At 41.2% G+C, this 14,904-nt stretch overlaps 1 protein-coding gene across 1 annotated transcript in view; it reads left to right on the forward strand.

The window, feature by feature from the left end:
* The first annotated feature begins 448 nt into the window (after positions 1 to 448).
* Positions 449 to 14,904, forward strand: part of SMARCC1 (SWI/SNF related, matrix associated, actin dependent regulator of chromatin subfamily c member 1) — a 178,098-nt gene continuing 163,642 nt past the window's right edge. The window contains exons 1-2 of the mRNA XM_065886493.1: positions 449 to 643; positions 8,642 to 8,761. Of these exons, the coding sequence (XP_065742565.1) occupies positions 449 to 643; positions 8,642 to 8,761 (315 nt within the window). The remainder of the gene's footprint in view (positions 644 to 8,641; positions 8,762 to 14,904) is intronic.

The raw sequence follows: 14,904 nt of genomic DNA on the forward strand, positions 1-14,904 counted from the left end.
AGGTGACACCCTAAACGGGTTCTCCTCTCGGAACATCTCACGCCAGCCCTTTTCTCCCCGGCGGTGGCAGACGATAACACGGAACCTCCGTGCAGTAGTAGATTGCACAACGATTCGACGCAGGTATCCGGGAATCAGCCGCACACTAACAAGCCGAAGCTGGGGGGCGGAGACTGTGAACTGTCCTACAGCCTGGCGGAAGAGGCGGGGGGATGAGCTCGTCGTAGGCCCGCCCAGAGAGAGTGTTGCGCATGCGTATGCGCGTGCTCTCGTCACTTAGGCGCCGGTCCCGAGAAGGGGCGGGGCCGGCTCTCCGCGCCGGAAGGGGGCTGACTGGGCGGGGCCGGGAGGCGGAGGTGGCGGCTGCGCGCGCGCGTGCGAACGAGGAACGCCGCGAGGGCCGGGGCGGGGCGGGCCGGCAGGGTTGTGGGGACGACGTACGGCGACGATGGCCGCGGCGGCGGGCAGCGGCGGGCTGGGGGCGACGGCGGGCGCTGCGGGTCTGGGAGGCGCGGCGGCGGCCGCGGGCCTGGCAGTTTATCGGCGGAAGGACGGGGGCCCGACCAGCAAGTTTTGGGAGAGCCCGGAGACGGTGTCCCAGCTGGATTCGGTGCGGGTCTGGCTGGGCAAGCACTACAAGAAGGTGGGTTCGCGCGCTCGTAGGGGCCGGAAGGCCACGAGACGGGGGCCGGGGGCGGCGACTGGCCTCGCGGGCTTCTGGCCGCCCCTCCCCCCGCGCGCCACGAGGGACAACAAAGGCAGGCGCAGGGCCCGCCACGCCCCCGCGGTGCGCTCTCGGCGTCCGCGCGCAGCGGACTCCACTGGTTCTCCGAGCTCCGCTCTTGGGAGCCCACGCACCCCGGGCAAAAGCCCCTGCTTGCTCCTGCAGGAGCAGGTCGAGCTCAGCGACCCGGAGGGTGTGAATCTTCCTCTTTTGTTGGCTGCTTTAGGTGTGTGAGCTATGATTGTTAAAACTGTCGGAGCCAGAGGTATAAAAGCGGCAAGTTTTGTTTAGAGACTAGTCTTCAAAGTCAAGTGAGGTGACTAAGGTTTTACTGTCTGCTGTTGATATGCTAAAGACGGACTATGGACGATTGTACTCGGACGTTGGTTACAGCAGGTTAAATGTAATGAATTACAGTATTCATGAGAACTAATATTAAAAAATGACGTCTTTGGGCTTCCCTGGTGGCGCAGTGGTTGAGAGTCCGCCTGCCGAGGCAGGGGACACGGGTTCGTGCCCCGGTCTGGGAAGATCCCACGTGCCGCGGAGCGGCTAGGCCCGTGAGCCATGGCCGCTGAGCCTGCGCGTCCGGAGCCTGTGCTCCGCAACGGGAGAGGCCACAGCAGTGAGAGGCCCGCGTACCGCAAAAAAAAAAAAAAAAAAAAAAAAAATGACGGCTTTTACTTCACTACTTCTGGTTATGTATAGTGGGAGTGCAAGAGTTAATGTTCACGTGTGGCTAATGTGAGGCCTTCCCTGAGAACCCCATTCATGTTAGATCACCCCGCTTCATATCACCTTTGTTTTCATACCACTTTTTTTTTTTTTTGCGGTACGCGGGCCTCTCACTGCTGTGGCCTCTCCCGTTGCGGAGCACAGGCTCCGGACGCGCAGGCTCAGCGGCCATGGCTCACGGGCCCAGCCGCTCCGCGGCATGTGGGATCTTCCCGGACTGGGGTACGAACCCGTGTCCCCTGCATCGGCAGGCGGACTCTCACCCACTGCGCCACCAGGGAAACCCCATACCACTTTTTGAGATTATTTTTATTTACCTGTTTGCTCTCCCTTTGGAATGTAAGTTCCACTGAGTCAGTGGTATTAAAAGTTGTAAGTTAGCCTCTTGTTTATAACAAATGTTGTTTTAGGTTCTCCTTTATGTAACTATTTAGGAATGACTCCCTTAGAAGGTGTAAGGACGGAGACTGCCAAAAATACTCTTTGCCCCCAAATTTCCGGAACACTCTTTTTAGTTCTCTACTTCCCCCGTTGTGGACCATAACCCTGGGGCAAGGACCTTGTTAGGCCTGTTCACTACAGCGTGTCCTGGAACATGTTTGATCCTCATTGCCTTGCCCTTAGTAGTTGCTTAGTAAATATTTGTTGGAATGAATGAAAAGATAGTGTAGGAACCTGCTCATTTGGGGTGTACAGCGCAGTGGAGCCTATCAGCTTTTGGAAGTTGTTAGGCATGGGCAGGGATCTTGGGTACTTTTGCGTTCCATTGTGGTACTCTCAGAAATGACCATTCCTTATCTGAGGTTTTAGGAAGTGAGAAGCGATATGTATTTTTATTTACAATATATTTTTTGATTCCTTGACTTTTCCCCCCCCTGAAATTTTGCAGTCACATTTCGGATTGTAGCTTTTTCTCATTTACATGTAGGTAGACAAGAATATTGTTTTCCCTTGTACAATGGTAAATTGGTCACTTTTTTGGTGTTGGCAGTAGAGCTTCTGGTAGTAGCTAAGGGAGTTGAATATATTTATATTATTAAAGTATTGTTTATCATGTGCCCTTCAGCCAGTACTTTGGGTCTTAAATTAATATACCTTAATGTATTTTCCCCCCCAGTCTGGATTTTATACCCCAGTTTTATTGAGATATAATTGACATATAATATTGTATGACTTTATCAGTGTAGCTTTAACAAAGAGAAATAGGAGGAATATTCCTTTGGATAGCAAGGAAGGGAAAAGAAAAAGGGAAATACAGTAATAGTAATTTCTACCTCTCCAAACTCTGTGCATCTATTTGCGCCCAATTTTAAGAGGGCAGCTTTAGGCTTGGATAATCTTTAAGAGGTTTGTTTGGGTGGGTGAGGAAGTGGCTGTGAGGCTGATTGCAGGATTTGTCCCAAAGTGTTGAAGACAGTAGGTTAATGTTGGCTCAGTGTGCCTGAGGCCTTAAAGACAAAGTTAAAGTTAGGTTTGACCTCTCAGAGTTTCATAAAGCTAGAGTGTGTTTCTTGGGCCTACTCAGATTAAGAATTGTATATCCCTTGGGCCTGACAGTCAGAATCGTATCAGCCTCTGAGAGTGGTGTTGGTGTGGTGAAAATATTTACCAGAAGGTTCTTTGCTTCCTCTGTACAGGATATATCTCTACCTGGTATACACATTGATAAGATTTAACTAAACTTTTCTGTTGCATTTAATAGTGTGTTTTCAAATTCATAAATCTCAGCAAATAAATGAAATAAACATGACATTGATAGTAGCATTTTTGTTGATGGGTTTATGTATGCACTCAGTGAACAACTGAACATCCACCTTACCCAGGCATTTAAAACATAAGTCACTTAAATCCTCACAGCAGTCCTGAATGGTAGATATTACTTCATTTTCCACGTGAGAGACACCTGAGGGTGGAGATTTAAGTAACTTCTTTAAGAATTACAGTTAGGAGTGGCAAATTTGGAATTCAAAGGTCTGCCTGGCTCCAACCCCCCCTCTGCCTTTTTTTTTTTTTTTTTGGCTGCACATAATCCCTCTCTTTAAGGAACTCACAGTGTTGTGGAAAAGATAGACATAGGCACCAACTTATAAAACCCAGGTGATTTCAAATTAAAAATGAACTTCCTTGTATTGTTTTTGTCTTCTGAATGCCTATAGGAGGTGCTCAGTAAATATTTGTTCCATGAATGAATAGATTAGTATAGAAACCTGTTTTTTTAGGCTTTGTTGATCCATTTGGCTTAGCAGTACAGAAAAGAGAGTGAATACTTTTTGACTGGAATGAGCTTCAGCTAGCCAAAGGAGTCCAGAGGAGGTGACCACTTTAGGTATGTGGAAGCTGAAGCACAGAGAGATTAACTGTTTGCCTGAGGTTGCGTTTTCAGTCCACTAGCAGTGTGGAAGCTTGTTTATCTACCTAAGCTGCCTGCTTTGTATTACTGAGTGCATATCTTTCATCCTAACTTTGAAAGATATATTTCTATCCATAGTTCAGAGTGATTTTCAGATGATAAAACCTTGTGAAGGTGAAGTATATCTATAAGCCATTGAGTTCCCAGGTAAGTTTCTTCCCGAAGTTTGGCCTACCCCTGAAATAAGATTTAAGATTTTAGGATGATTTAAATAAAGATGCTTTGGATTTAACGAAGATTACTAAAATAGAGTAGATTGCCCAAGGAAGGCATTTCATTGCCCTTTATATAAAGTATTTAACAGTTTAAGACTTTTCTTTTTTCCAGATGGGACATCTGCTACAATAGAATTGTTTATGGATAAGTTAAACTTTTGATACTATATTAATGTCACAGGGAATATAAAGCAGATTTATTGATAACAACTTTCTAAACATATCCTCCTAACTTTCTTAATCAAAATACTTTGAGACTAAAAAAATTTTTGTCTTAAGTAAAACATTCCGTTCAACTTTTTTTGATCAAAAGATAAAATTTTTATGACTGAAGTAGTCTATATAATTATTAAATTTTTTTCCCTTTAATCAGGATTCATTATTTTGAAAGCTATTAAGAACTTTTTATGTTTAGGTGAGATTTTTGGAAGCAGTTGAATTTATGTCTGTATGGGATAGTGGAATGAGCTTACGTTAGTTTGGAAGTCGTTAGTTCAGTACTCTTGGCTGCTAATTGGTGTCATTGAGCAGATGACTTGATTTCCATGTTTTAATTTTTCATTTGTAAGTTGGGAGTAAGACTGTGACTCCCACAGACAGTTGTTCGAATCAAATGAGATAGTCCTTGAAGGTAGGATTATATAAATTTGAGGTGGTAGTGATACTTTGGCCATGTATCATTTGGTCCCCCTGCTTCATTCTTACTGGTTAAATAGAATGTTACTCTTAGAAATTTTTAAAAGTCGATTTAAAATCTTATAGTCGTACATTGACTGCCTTTTGAGAGGGTATGAATCTGACATTAATTTATTAATGTCAGATTCAATTTATTAGTTAAAAATGTCATCTCTTGCATACATTTTAATGTTTGATCATTTTTGTGGGTGATTTGGAGAAAGTAAATGGAGTTAAAAATGTTCTGTAGTTTAAAAATTGGGTCTTAAAATACCTAAGATAATCATTTTGATTGGGCTTTGAACCTGGCCATCTTTATTCTGAAACTGTAGGGTTGTCCACATGAAATCTTTCTCATTCTTAATGACAATAAATGAAGCGTGTAGATAGTAGTGAAGTTTAGAATATATACAAAGCTATGTATATAAGTCATTAAAAATTACTTTTTGCTTGGAAGGTTGGTTTGTTTTTTGCTGAACAGCCTTCCTCCAAATGGTGTCTTTCAGGTTTAGGATTTGGCGCTGTTCAGTTGTCTGCAGGTATATGAAAAATAAAAAGTTACGGTTATTAATTTTTCACGTTGCTTTACCATGTGTGGAAAAACTTGCAGTACTTTATGTGATTCCTTGGAGAAGCTTGTACTTATTAAAGATTATAAAGTTATCTTGTGGGTATGTATAACATACTGTGCCAGTTCTGTGGGTTAGACTTGAAGAGTTTATTCTTTATTAAAGGTTATACTATGTTGAGTATTACTGATTACTTTCAAAATTGAGTATTACTTATTAAAGATTTACTATGTTGAGTAAATTGGAAAAAAAATCTGATGTTAAATTTTCACTTGAAAGTTCATAGTCCTCAGGGAAGTAAACTTGGTTTTTATGGGAATTGGCATTCTAGGAAAGGGGAATTGTGAGAAGTTTTTAACATTTAAAAATGCTTACCTGGGGGCTTCCCTGGTGGCGCAGTGGTTGAGAGTCCGCCTGCCAATGCAGGGGACATGGGTTTGTGCCCCGGTCCGGGAAGATCCCACATGCCGCGGAGCGGCTGGGCCCGTGAGCCACGGCCGCTGAGCCTGCGCGTCTGGAGCCTATGCTCCACAACGGGAGAGGCTACAACAGTGAGAGGCCCGCATACCGCAAAAAAAAAAGAAAAAGAAAAAATTGCTTACCTGGTTTTTAACTTCTAAATTATAATAAAATGTGTTCTTTAACTGAGATATATGATAATATTTGAAGTGGATTTTTTTTTTTTAAGTCCAGTGGTTCTTAAAGTGTAGTTCCCAGTCACGTAGTGTCACGTGGGAACTTGTTAGAAATGCAGATTCTTGGGCCTGACTTATTGAATTAAGAGAACCATTATTTTAGACTAACAGAATTGACATCTTATGTGCTTAATTGTATGAAACTTGTTTCCAGTTTTTGGCTCATGTCTGACATATTTGTTTCACTTTGTGGCCTTAAGGAAATGTGTTTTTACAGGACACCTTTAAATTAAATAAAAGGAAGCTATCTGTAAGGATAAAAAGGAGTAGTGTACAACAGGGATAGACAGACTTTTTCTATAAAGGTCAAGAGTAAATACTGAGGCTTTGCGGGCCATGCAGTCTCAGCTGCAACTGCTCAACTCTGCTCTTGCAGGAAAGCAGCCATAGACAATGTGCAAATGAATGAGTGTGCTGTGTTGGTAAAACTTTATTTACGGACACTGACATTTGAATTTTATGTTATATTCATGTGTCATGAAATATTATTTTTCTTTTAATTTTTTCCCAGCCATTTAAAAAATGTAAAAACCATTCTTAGCTTGTGGGCCACACAGAAACAGGCAGTAGACTGGATTTTACCAACCTTTGGTCTCGGGGATTTCATGTAAAATAAAGCATTCTGGACTTCCCTGGTGGTGCAGTGGTTAAGAATCCGCCTGCCAGTGCAGGGGACACGGGTTTGAGCCCTGGTCCAGGAAGATCCCACATGCCGCAGAGCAACTAAGTCTGTGTGCCGCAACTACTGAGCCTGTGCTCTAGAGCCCGCCAGCCACAATTGCTGAGCCCGCGTGCTGCAACTGCTGAGCCCGCATGCAGCAACTACTGAAGCCCGTGTGCCTAGAGCCTATGCGCCGCAACAAGAGAAACCTCGACAATGAGAAGCCCCACTCACCCCAACTAGAGAAAGCCTGGACACAGCAACGAAGACCCAGTGCAGCCAAAAATAAATAAAATTAAAAAAAAAAAAAATAAAGCATTCCAACAAAATACCATTCTTCAGCAAAGTTAACTGCATGCTGGCTGCTCTATTTAGAGTGGAAAGCTAACATACCTGAACAAATAAAAATTTGCGAGGATACTAAGCTTTAAGAATTGCCCTTTTATATTATGCTTTGTCTTTGATTGACAGTAGCACATCTTGAGAGCCAGTCAACTTAAGGCATAGTAATTAATGGTGGACTGTGTAGCTGATATTTTGCTGTATGTGTATCACTGAGACATTATTTATTGCAAGAGAAACATTATCTTGAAATGTTGGGTGGTACTGGGAAAGAGGTTCTTTCCAGGAAGAAAACTTTAGTTTTTTTATGGAAGGAAGTATAGATGTTTTTTCCTGATCAAAATTGGAGGTTAAAAAAAAAAAATTAATGATGGCTTTTCAAAGTGGTAGTGAATGCTTAATACTAAGTTAAATTTTTACATTTAATTGAACTCAGTAATTTATGCTTTCCCTGTCATGTACCCTTTATCTTTCCTTGCTGTAATGCTCGCTTGCTGTCTGTCTACCACGAATTTGGCCTTCTTGACATTATTCACATTAGCATGGATAACTTTTCGTGTACATTTGTTTTAAAAAAAAATTTTATTGTGGTAAAAATCTTATAAAATTTACCATCCTAACCATTTTTAAGTGCCCACACATGTATTTTTTTAATGCATAAAAACAATCATGTTATTATCCTTAGAGTTCCTGTGTGTCTGGAATTTGGATGGGCACAGTAGGGCCAATTATCTCTGCTCAGTGGTGTCTGGGCCCTTGACTGGGGATGTTTGATGATTGGCGGTGACCTGACAGCTGGGGGCCACAATCACCTGGAATCATCTTTACTCATGTGTCTGGTGGTTGTGCTGTCAGTCTTCTGAACAGCAGCTGGGGACTCTCCATGTGGCCTCTCAGTGTAGCCTGGGCTTCCTCAGTATGGTGATGTCAGGGTGGTTGGACTTCATTGTTGTTCAGGGCTCCAGAGGTGGGTGTCCCAAAAGAACTATATGGAAGCTGCATGATCTTTTTTGATTTATCTTCAGAAGTCACACAGCATCACTTCTGTTGCATTCTAATCGTTTTAAGCGAGTCACTGAGGATGGTCCTGATTCAACAGAGGAGGGCCATAGATCCCCACCTCTTGTTGAGAGGAGTATCAAAGAATTTGTGGACTTGTTGGAAAAACTGTAACACGGTTGGCTCTCTGGCCACATGCGAAATATAGTGGCCAGTATGTCTCATTCCATTATATTAGGCTGGCCAGAAAGTTCGTTCGGGTTTTTCTGTTACATCTTATGGAAAAACCCGAACAAACTTTTAGGCCAATTCAGTAGCATCAGGCTCAAGTTTGAGGTCCAGGATCTCACCATCTAATTTAGGTCCGGGTGCAGATGAGATGACACTTGGGTTTGGTTTCTTGGGCATAGTATTTCTCATTCTTAAGATCTGTTAACTGAAAGGACATGTTATCTATCCCTCCCCAGGCTCCCAGTATTTGTTTATGTAAGTGTCTCAGACACTTAAAAATCTGCCACCAGGCCAGTACTTAGGTACTGGGAAGTAAGCGAACATTGTCTTCCATTGTCTTCTGCACAGTTGCCCCAGTTTTTGAGTCTCTGTCTTTATCTTGCAGTATGTTCATGCGGATGCTCCTACCAATAAAACACTGGCTGGGCTGGTGGTACAGCTTCTCCAGTTCCAGGAAGATGCCTTTGGGAAACATGTCACCAACCCGGCCTTCACCAAACTCCCTGTAAGTACATCAGCTTATCACACTGGGACATCTTCAGTTTCTGTACTCTTGGGTGCAGCCTACAGCTCTTTATTTTGCTGCTGCTATCCTATAGAATAGGAAAAAGGAGGAATCGCTACAGAATTTTAGCTATAGAACACTTGCTTTTGAACTGTAGGAAGCATCTCTTTCAGGAGTCATTTAAAATTTGCATTAAACATCACAACAATTATTACCTAGACTTAACTGTTAACATTTTACTGTGTTGTAGTTTCCTTATTGTCTTTACTGTACTAAGTCTTTTCCATTTTTTTCTCCTGTTTCAGTTCTTGTGGCTAGAATGTTGTTTCTTGGAATCTTATTATATTTTGCAGGTGGGATTCTTCTGAGCTTATGTGAGAATATGATTCTGTTCTCCTTGCAGTTGGTATTTTGACTGAAAATTTGGCTTGGTATAGAAATATTGAGTTATGCCTTATTTCCACATTTCATTTTGTGCAGAAAAATCTGATGTTACTTGTTGATATCCCCCTTTTTTTTAATTTTTGAAATTTATTTATTTATGGCTGCGTTGGGTCTTCGTTGCTATGCGTGGGCTTTCTCTAGTTGCGGCGAGTGGGGGCCACTCTTCATCGTGATGCGCAGGCTTCTCGTTGCAGTGGCTTCTCGTTGCAGAGCATGGTTTCTAGGTGTGCGGACCTCAGTAGTCGTGGCATGCAGGCTCAGTAGTTATGGCTCGCCAGCTCTAGAGCGCAGGCTCAGTAGTTGTGGCGCATGGGCTTAGGTGCTCCGCGGCATGTGGAATCTTCCCGGACTGGGGCTCGAACCCATGTCCCCTGCACTGGCAGGTGGATTCTTAACCACTGCGCCACCAGGGAAGTCCTTGATTTCCCCCTTTTTAATACTGATCTTTAAAATTCATAAATAAGTCTAGTTATCATAAGTCATGATCTGAAGACTCAGTTATGTTTCTTTAGCTCAGGAAACATTCAGTCTGTTAGTCTTCTCTGCCATCCTGTATTTCTTTATATTTTTGAACTCTGATTGTACAAATACTAGATTTCCGGGAACTATCTGTCCTATATTTTCCCATAATTTTTGTCTTCCATTTCTCTGATTCGGGTTTTTGTAGTTTCCAGTCTGCTGTTTGTTGCCTCTACTAAATTTATTATTGGTAGACCTTTTTATAAATCTCAAAAGGTTCCGATTTGTGTGTTCTTATTTCATCACTAAACTTTTTGTTTTAATAACTCACTGATTTCTCAGATATAATTGACAATAAAAAATATTGTTTTACTGATATTGCAGTAAATCTGTTCATTTCACTTACGGTATTTTTGCTATCCAGACATTTATTTTCATTAAGTCAAATATATGGATGTGTTTTTTTGAATCATGTTGAGAAGCTTTCTCCACTTGTAGGTGATAAAGGATTTCAGCCATGTGTTCTTCTAATATTTGTAGAAGAACAAATTTCTACACTATTTGTAGGTGTCATTTTTTACATGTAACTCTGTTATCCATTTAGAATTTATCTTGGTATTCATTGTGAGCAGTGGATCCAGTGCTCACAAAAAAAAAAAAAAAGCAGTTTTATCTTTTTTCCATATGATCATCTGGTTAACCCAACAACATTTATTAAAAGGTGCTGCTTTTCTGCACGATTTTTTTTTTAAGATTTTTTTTGATGTGGATCTTTTTTTGTTAAATTTATTTTATTTTTGGCTGTGTTGGGTCTTCATTGCTGTGTGTGAGCTTTTCTCTAGTTGGGGTGAGCAGGGGCTACTCTTCATTGCGGAGCATGGGCTCTAGGCATGTGGGCTTCAGTAGTTGTGGCATGGGCTCAGTATTTGTGGTGTGTGGGCTTAGTTGCTCCGCGGCATGTGGGATCTTCCCAGACCAGGGCTCGAACCTGTGTCCCCTGCATTGGCAGGCAGATTCTTAACCACTTTGCCACCAGGGAAGCCCTAATGTGGACCATTTTTAAAGTCTTTGTTGAATTTGTTACAATATTACTTCTGTTTTATATTTTGGTTTTTTTTGGCCATGAGGCATGTGGATTCTTAGCTCCCTGACCAGGGATTAAACTCACACCCTCTGCATTGGAACATGAAGGTTTTTTTTTTTTTTTTTTTTAAATAATGTTTGTTTTTATACTGCTTTTATTTTATTTTATTTTTTAAAATATTTATTTATTTATTATTTTTTTTTTTTTTTGCGGTACGTGGGCCTCTCACTGTTGTGGCCTCTCCCACTGCGGAGCACAGGCTCTGGACGCGCAGGCTCAGCGGCCATGGCTCACGGGCCCAGCCGCTCCGCAGCATGTGGGATCTTCCCAGACCGGGGCACGAACCTGCGTCCCCTGCATCGGCAGACGGACTCTCAACCACTGCGCCACCAGGGAAGCCCTATTTATTTATTTTTGACTTAGTTGCGTCTTAGTTGCAGCACGCGGGCTCTTCCTTGTAGTGCGGGGGCTTCTCTCTAGTTGTGGCATGTGGGCTCAGTAGTTGCAGCACACGGGCTTGGTTGCCCTATGGCATGTGGGATCTTAGTTCCCCAACCAGGGGTCGAACCCACGTCCCCTGCATTGGAAAGTGGATTCTTAACCACTGGACTGCCAGGGAAGTCCCTTCCTCACTGATTTGAGTTCAGCAAATATTTAGCATTTGATGATGTGCCAAGTTCTGAGAATTCAAGGAGTAATGCAGTGTATTGTTTGTCTTCAGGGAGCTTACTTACCCTCTAGTGACCTATCTGAATAGACCCTTTGACTTTCCTCATCTCAGGAAATGTTTTCCAAGGGAAAGGACATTTGAACTGAGTCTTGAAAGTAGAGTATGGGTTCTTTAGGGACATGCTGGAAGATTGGATTTTCAGGCAGTGATAGCAACATATAAAAGCCTAAAAGCTTTTAATGTAGTTGCAAATAGTTCAACAGGGCTAGAACTGAGGGACAGTAGGCAGAAATATGGGCCAGAATCAGTCATAAAATGACAGGTTTACTGTGTTAGAAGTGTGGCTTTTATCTTGAAAGTGATTAGGAAGCACAGCAAGGGGGTAGAACTTTGTGATTTTTTGTGTGTGTGTGTGTGGAGGGTGGGTTGTGGGGCTGAAATAAGAAAGAATTGACTGGGATGACTCCACTGAGCAGATTGCTTTCTCACTAAGGTGGAAGCCAGAGTATAAAAGCAGGTTTCTGGAGAAAGGTACTCAGTTTAGTCTGTGTTGAGGTTGGCTCTCCTGTAGGTACCTCAGGTTTAGAAATCCTATAGGTAGTTGGAAATGAGATCTGGAGTTCAAGAGAACAGATTGAATTAGAGGAAGAGATTTGGGAATTACTGGGTACTGGTTGAATTCACATTTGCAGAGCAAGATCATTCCTTTTATTTTAATTATTTTTTAGCTAATGCTTTCAGAATACCTATTTCTTAATATGTGATTTAAGTTATATATATTTGTAGTATATTGGTATTATAGTAAGTACATGCATATAATTTATAAATACATTGTAGATATTGGAGGTACTTGCTCATTTTTTAATAAATGGGAACTACTCTACTGGATAATCAGCATATTTCATTTTCTGAACTATGTGACCAATTGAGGTTTTTGGGTAACTTAAAATTAATTGAAAGTAAAAATTTGCAAGAATAGTATAAAGAACTTTCACTTTCATTTAGAATCCCCAATTTTTAGCATTTAACCACATTTGCTTTATCATTGTCTTTTTCTCTACATGTTTGGGCATATTATTCTGAATCATTTGAAAGCTCCATGTTCCTTTACCTCCAAATACTTGAGTGTTTATTTCCTGTTCTCTTATATTATCAACTGGATTAGAGTTATCAAATCAGGAACTGGTTGAAGTTTTCATCATTTAAAACACTGTAATACAGATTATATTTTATCAAGTATGAAATCATTTAGAATAAAATTTACATGTAGCTTTATATGAAGTATTATATGTAAGGTGATTCACATTGTGTTTTTGGTATTTCTAATTAGGATTGTATGAGTGTCTTAAAAAATAGTATTTACAAGGGACTTTATTTGTGGAATATTTAACTCCAGGGAAGTAAACCATTATTGTTTTTCCAGATTTTAAAGATTAGAGAAGAATATTTTTAGGAATAAACCAGAATTAAAAATAATTCATTACTTAGTGCCAGTGGGACCAGATGTACTTCTTTTTCTCTCAGAATAGTGTTTAGCTTTTTTCAAAATGAAAGGGATTGATATAATGTGTAATGGTGTAAAACAAAAATGGAGGAGAGAGACAATAAAGCAGAGAATGTTTTAGTGAAATATGTAAGCTATTTACCTTAAAAAGCGTTTTTTCCTGAATAAACTGGACTGGTGTAGGAGTTCACTCTTTGGGCTGTTTGTTTTTTGATTTTTTAAAAATCAAAATGGAACTTTATGTACTAACTTCCTAAGTCATATTGGATGTTAAACAGCTGGCTCAACATAGGGTAGGTTCTATCTAGTGCTAATTGAGAAGTTAGAAAGATTTGGGGGAAAAAAGTACTTTGTAAGGCTAAAAATATATTGCATAGGCAAACATAATATGAATTGAAATATTTTTTACCTCCGCAAGTAAAAATTGTTGTTATTCCATAATCCCTTGAAGGCTTATAGTACATTTGCATGCATGACACAAACATAATTGTAACTACAGGCATATAGACTTTAGACAATTTTGTATTCTATTTTTTAATTTATATTTTATTTATTAAAAAATTTTATTATGGTATAGTTGATTTACAATGTTGTGTTAGTTTCAGTTGTACAGCATAGTGATTCAGTTATATATATGTGTGTATATACATATATATATATATTCATTCTTTTTCAGATTCTTTTCCCATGTAGGTTATTATAGAAAATTGAGTGGAGTTCCCTCTGCTATACAGTAGGTCCTTGTTGGTTATCTATTTTAAGTTCATTTATATCATTTTAAAATTTTATTTTATTTAATTTATTTATTTATTCATTTTGGTTGCCCCAGGTCTTAGCTGCGGCATGCAGGATCTTCATTGCGGCATGTGGGATCTTTAGTTGTGCCATGCGGACTTCTTAGTTGCAGCATGAGAACTCTTAGTTGTGGCATGCATGTGGGATCTTGTTCCCCAGCCAGGTATCGAACCTGGGCCCCCAGCACTGGGAGTGCAGGGTCTTAGTCACTGGACCACCAGGGAAGTCCCTATATCATTTTTTTTTTTTGCGGTACGCGGGCCTCTCACTGTTGTGGCCTCTCCCGTTGCGGAGCACAGGCTCCAGATGCGCAAGCTCAGCAGCCATGGCTCACGGGCTCAGCTGCTCCGTGGCATGTGGGATCTTCTCGGACCGGGGCATGAACCCGTGTCCCCTGCATCGGCAGGTGGACTCTCAACCACTGCACCACCAGGGAAGCCCCTATATCATTTTTTTAAATGAGATTGCACATATGAGTGATATCATATGATATTTGTCTTTCTCTGTCTGACTTCACTTAGTATGAAAATCTCTAGGTCCATCCACATTGCTGCAAATGGCATGATTTCATTCTTTTTTTATAGGTAAGTAATATTCCGTTGTATATATATACCATATTTTATTTATCCATCCACCTGTCAATGGATATTAAGTTGCTTCCATGTCTTGGTTATTGTACATAGTGCTGCAGTGAACATTGGAGTTCATATATCTTTTTTTTTTTTTTATCTTTTTTTTTTTAATAAATTTATTTATTTTTGGCTGTGTTGGGTCTTCGTTTCTGTGCGAGGGCTCTCTCCATTTGCGGCGAGCGGGGGCTACTTTTCATCGCGGTGCGCGGGCCTCTCACTTTTGTGGCCTCTCCCGTTGCAGAGCACAGGCTCCAGATGTGCAGGCTCAGTAGTTGTGGTTCACGGGCTTAGTTGCTCTGCGGCATGTGGGATCTTCCCAGACCAGGGCTCGAACCTGTGTCCTCTGCATTGGCAGGCAGATTCCCAACCACTGTATCACCAGGGAAGCCCCATATATCTTTTTGAATTATGGTTTTCTTTGGATATATACACAGGAGTGGGATTGCTGTATCATGTGGTAGTTCTAATTTTAGTTTTTTAAGGAACCTCCATGCTGTTCTCTGTAGTGGCTGTACCAATTTACATTCCCACCAGCAGTGTAGGAGGGCTCTGTTT

This window comes from Phocoena phocoena, chromosome 10, assembly GCF_963924675.1.
Source record: "Phocoena phocoena chromosome 10, mPhoPho1.1, whole genome shotgun sequence".
NCBI classification, from domain to species: Eukaryota; Metazoa; Chordata; class Mammalia; order Artiodactyla; family Phocoenidae; genus Phocoena; species Phocoena phocoena.